The following is a 3,688-nucleotide window of genomic DNA, read 5'->3' as shown; positions in this document are numbered from 1 at the left end:
CACATCCCTCCCGCAGGACCCAGTCCCCTCCAGGGCAGCCCGCCGGCAGACGCCCGCCCAGAAGCTGCGGGATGAGCTGCGGCGGCTGCTGGGCGAGAGCTGGTCGGAGGAGCTGGAACGTGATGTGCCCCGCGCCTGGCAGCGGCACGGGGATCTGGTCCTGCTGAGCGAGGACAGCTTCAGGGCTGCGCTGTGGGAGAAGCTGGGTAAGGGGGAGCGGGGTCTGCCTGCCCAGATCCTGCCCACAGAGCTGCCCTGGCCTTTCCCAGAGCTCCCGGGACGGGTGCGTTGCAGGTACGGTGCTCTGGGAGATGGTCGCCTCGGCTCTGGGTGCCCGGCGGCTGGCCAGGCGAGGACGGATATTGCCAGATGGGATGCGGTCCCCCAGTGTCACCCTGCTGCTGGGCCAGGACAGCTGGGTGGAGCATGTGGACAACGGGATCAGGTAGGCAGGAGCCGCGGTGCAGGATGCGGCCGGTGCAGGGAAGGGGCTGCCCTCACCAGGCCGGCGATATCTCCCAGGTACACGTTCGATGTGACCAAATGCATGTTCTCACCGGGCAACATCACGGAGAAGCTGCGGGTGGCCTCGCTGCCCTGCTCCGGGGAGGTCCTGGTGGATCTCTACGCAGGTAACGGGGACAGCGGAGGGATTTGGCAGGGCAGGCTTGCGGAGGCAGGCAGGCAGAGAGCAGTGATGCAGGTACCGATGGCATCCAGGTGGATGTGAAACATCATTTCCAGCCTGGACTGGAAAAATATCCAGGCTTAGAGCCCTGTCTGTGAGCCCTCAGCTAACCTGGCACTGCTGTCCCTCCTGTGTCCCTGTTGCCTTTGGGCACTCAGGATGACCTTGCACTCAGGCTCTGCAGAGCACTGCTCTGTACCTGGTGCTGGTCATGGGAATCACTTGGATCCATGGAAAAGATCTGCCCTTGATACTGTTTCTGAAAAGCTCCCGTAGATGTCCTGAGCCTGTACTGATGCGCTTTCATGGCAAGCTGGCGCTAACTGAAGTGTCCTGTGCTGTGAGATGAGCGGGGAGATCGCATCAGGCGTTTGCACATCAAGAGAGCCGCTGTTTTGTGCTTAGGGAAGTTAGTGCTTCCAATCTGTGCCACACAGAAAGGATGCAGCACTCGCAAAACTGCTCTGGATTAATTAAAATAAATGGTAGTCTGGGCACTTCTGCACAGAGTGGAAACAGGGCAGGGCAGGTCTCGAGCTAATGGCCAAAGACTGAAGGTAAAATAAGCTCTTCTGTAAACGTTTTTCAAGACGGATTTTGCTTTTGCGGAGACGAGGGGGGATGAATTTCCATTTTCCCAGTGTTGGCTTGTTCCAACCTAGAGCAAAGCAGATGCAGAGAGCTGGGGCGGTAATCTGCATCCCTGCCCTGCCTCCCGTCGGTGCCCAGACCCTGCCCTCAGCCGCTGCCACCTCTCCTGCCCCCAGGCATCGGCTATTTCACGCTGCCGTATCTGGTTCATGCGGCAGCTGCCTTTGCCCATGCCTGCGAGTGGAACGGCCATGCCGTGGAGGCCCTGCGGAGGAACCTGGCACTGAACGGCGTGCAGGACCGCTGCCGCGTCCACCACGGGGACAGCAGGCAGGTGAGCAGTGCCGACCGGCCACGGCCCCCCTGGCCCTGCACGGCATCCCCCTCACCTCCCCTCTCCTTCCAGCTGGAGCTGCGGAATGTAGCGGACCGGGTGAATCTGGGGCTGATTCCCAGCTCAGAGGAAGGCTGGCCGGTGGCCTGCCGCGTCCTGAAGGGCACGGGCGGGGTTCTCCACATCCACCACAACGTGGAGACTCTCCCCGCACCGGCCCCACCACAGACCCTGGTCCTGCGGGCTGAGCGGGGGTCTCCAGAGGGAGCCGGCTCTGATGGAGAGGTGCAGCACCCAACGGAGGACAGTGGGAAGGAGACACTGGTGGCCAGGATCAGACCTGAGTGGCAGAGGTGGGCTGAAGCCACGGCGGCACGGATCCGGGGGCTCCTGGCAGAGCTGCATGGGCAGCCGTGGCGCACCAGCATCCTGCACATCGAGGCAGTGAAGTCCTACGCACCCCACGTGCATCACCTCGTGCTGGACCTCGAGTGCCGGCCAACGCTGCCCGCCTAGCTGGCCACGGGCCCCGGCGTGGCTCCAGCTCCCACGAAACGGTGGTATTGGAGCACCGGTGGCAGGGAGATGCTACCGTTGCCTGCTGCCAGCCTGGATGCGCTTCACGTCCCCTCGTTCCCAGGTGGCAGCACTGCCCAGCAGTGCCTCCCCATGACCAGGGTACCAAGGGATGCTCTCCCGCTGGAGATCCCTCCAGGAGCCTTATCCCGGCTGAGGATGGGGGGCGAGCTGGGGCTGAGAGCGCCCCGAGTCCTGCCCCGGCTCTGCCTGTCACTGCCCAGATCTTGGACACGTGGTGGCACTTTAAGCCCCATTTTCACACAGGAGAGAGCCACAGGGCTGAGTAAACCTCGGATTCCTGCCGGGCTTCATTTCAGCGAGTCAAGGGCAGGCTTTGTGCTTATATGTACCAGCGTGCTTTTTTGTTGTACTGGAAACAGGTCTGTTCATCTCGGTTTCTTCTCACCTTTTTGCAGAAATAAGGATGTTTCCCACCTCTCTGGTTGGTGTCCAGTTAAAACGTGAACACTGGTGCAAGCGCGGGGGTCCTGCCTGGGGACGCCGGGTCCCGGGGTGCTGTGTGGAGGGGCTCAGGGAGCAAAGCCTCTGCCTGCATCCTCTGCCCTCAATTCTGCCTGCAAACCTAAAGCCCTCTTAGCCCTGTGTAAGAGAAACCACCTCTTATGCAGCTGTTTGTGTACCCCTGTTGCGGAGAAACCCCTGACTGGGGAGAGAGCTCCCACTGGCCCTTTGGTGTCCCGGGGTCCCTGTGGGTTTTCCCCCGTGTAGGTGTCCCGTCTCCTCCCGCAGGGCTGGAAACCTCTGGCTTTCCCTGTCCTGTGGTGGGGAGCCCCGGGGCGTAGCTGAAAGCGTGGGCAGAGCTGCGTCCTCACGTTTGCTTTGGGGCTGCTCCCAGCGGGCCTCCCACGCGCCCCACTGTCCTGCGTGGCGAGAAGCCACCTCCCCACGGATGTGAGCCCCACGCCTTGTCCTGCCACGTGTGCTCATGGTTTTCCTGTTGCCTGCGCTGCTGTGGGCAGAGTGCGAGGAGCCCTGCCGGGACTGTGTTTCTGCCCACGAAGGACAAGGGCAGAGGCTGGAGCCTTGCGGCAGGGGCCGCCCCCGCCGCGGGGGGGGGCGGGGGGGGCGGCAGCCGCTGCAGCCCTTCGGGGAGCACTCGCACCCCTGCGAGGAGCACCTGCACCCCTTCGGGGGCTCTGCCCCCCCCGCAGAGCCCAGCCCAGGCCCTGGGCCCCGCTTAGCCCCGGGGGCCGATTCCTTCTCACCGTTTCCCCCCCGTGCTGCGGGCGGAGCTGGGAGGACACCACGGCCGTGCTGCTCGGGTCTCAGTCCCTTGCCCGCTGCCGTGCCGGGCACCCCAGGGACCCCGGGAGGGCACCCCAGCAGTGCGGGTGGCTGTAGACCTTGTGCTGGCTTGTGTGTCCCCTTTGGGAGGAGCTGCCTTCCGAGGTAGGGCTGCGGGGAGGCACGGGGGGAGCCGCGTCCGGGGAGCCGGGGCAGAGCGCCCAGCTCCAGGCACCGAGCCGGGCTCTGCC

General features: G+C 64.0%; 2 protein-coding genes across 2 annotated transcripts in view; both read left to right on the top strand.

Annotated features, from left to right (window-relative positions):
- Window positions 1-10: 10 nt before the first annotated feature.
- Window positions 11-2,586, top strand: TRMT12 (tRNA methyltransferase 12 homolog; the record flags this gene model as incomplete). The annotated part of the gene is made up of 5 exons (XM_019472812.1): window positions 11-206; window positions 295-445; window positions 523-632; window positions 1,456-1,613; window positions 1,686-2,586. Coding segments are annotated over 5 exons (1,059 nt in total), but the record flags the coding sequence as incomplete, so codon positions are not given.
- The window catches only part of SYTL4 (synaptotagmin like 4), a 13,411-nt gene continuing 10,172 nt past the window's right edge, over window positions 450-3,688 (top strand). The window contains exons 1-2 of the mRNA XM_019472811.1: window positions 450-461; window positions 1,610-1,613. The gene's annotated coding sequence lies outside the window, so the exon portion shown is untranslated. The remainder of the gene's footprint in view (window positions 462-1,609; window positions 1,614-3,688) is intronic.

The sequence above is a fragment of the Aptenodytes forsteri genome, unplaced genomic scaffold (assembly GCF_000699145.1).
Source record: "Aptenodytes forsteri isolate BGI_AS27 unplaced genomic scaffold, ASM69914v1 Scaffold117, whole genome shotgun sequence".
Taxonomy (NCBI): Eukaryota; Metazoa; Chordata; class Aves; order Sphenisciformes; family Spheniscidae; genus Aptenodytes; species Aptenodytes forsteri.
Note: the sequence above shows the minus strand (reverse complement) of the source record. Positions and strands in the feature narration are given on the sequence as shown.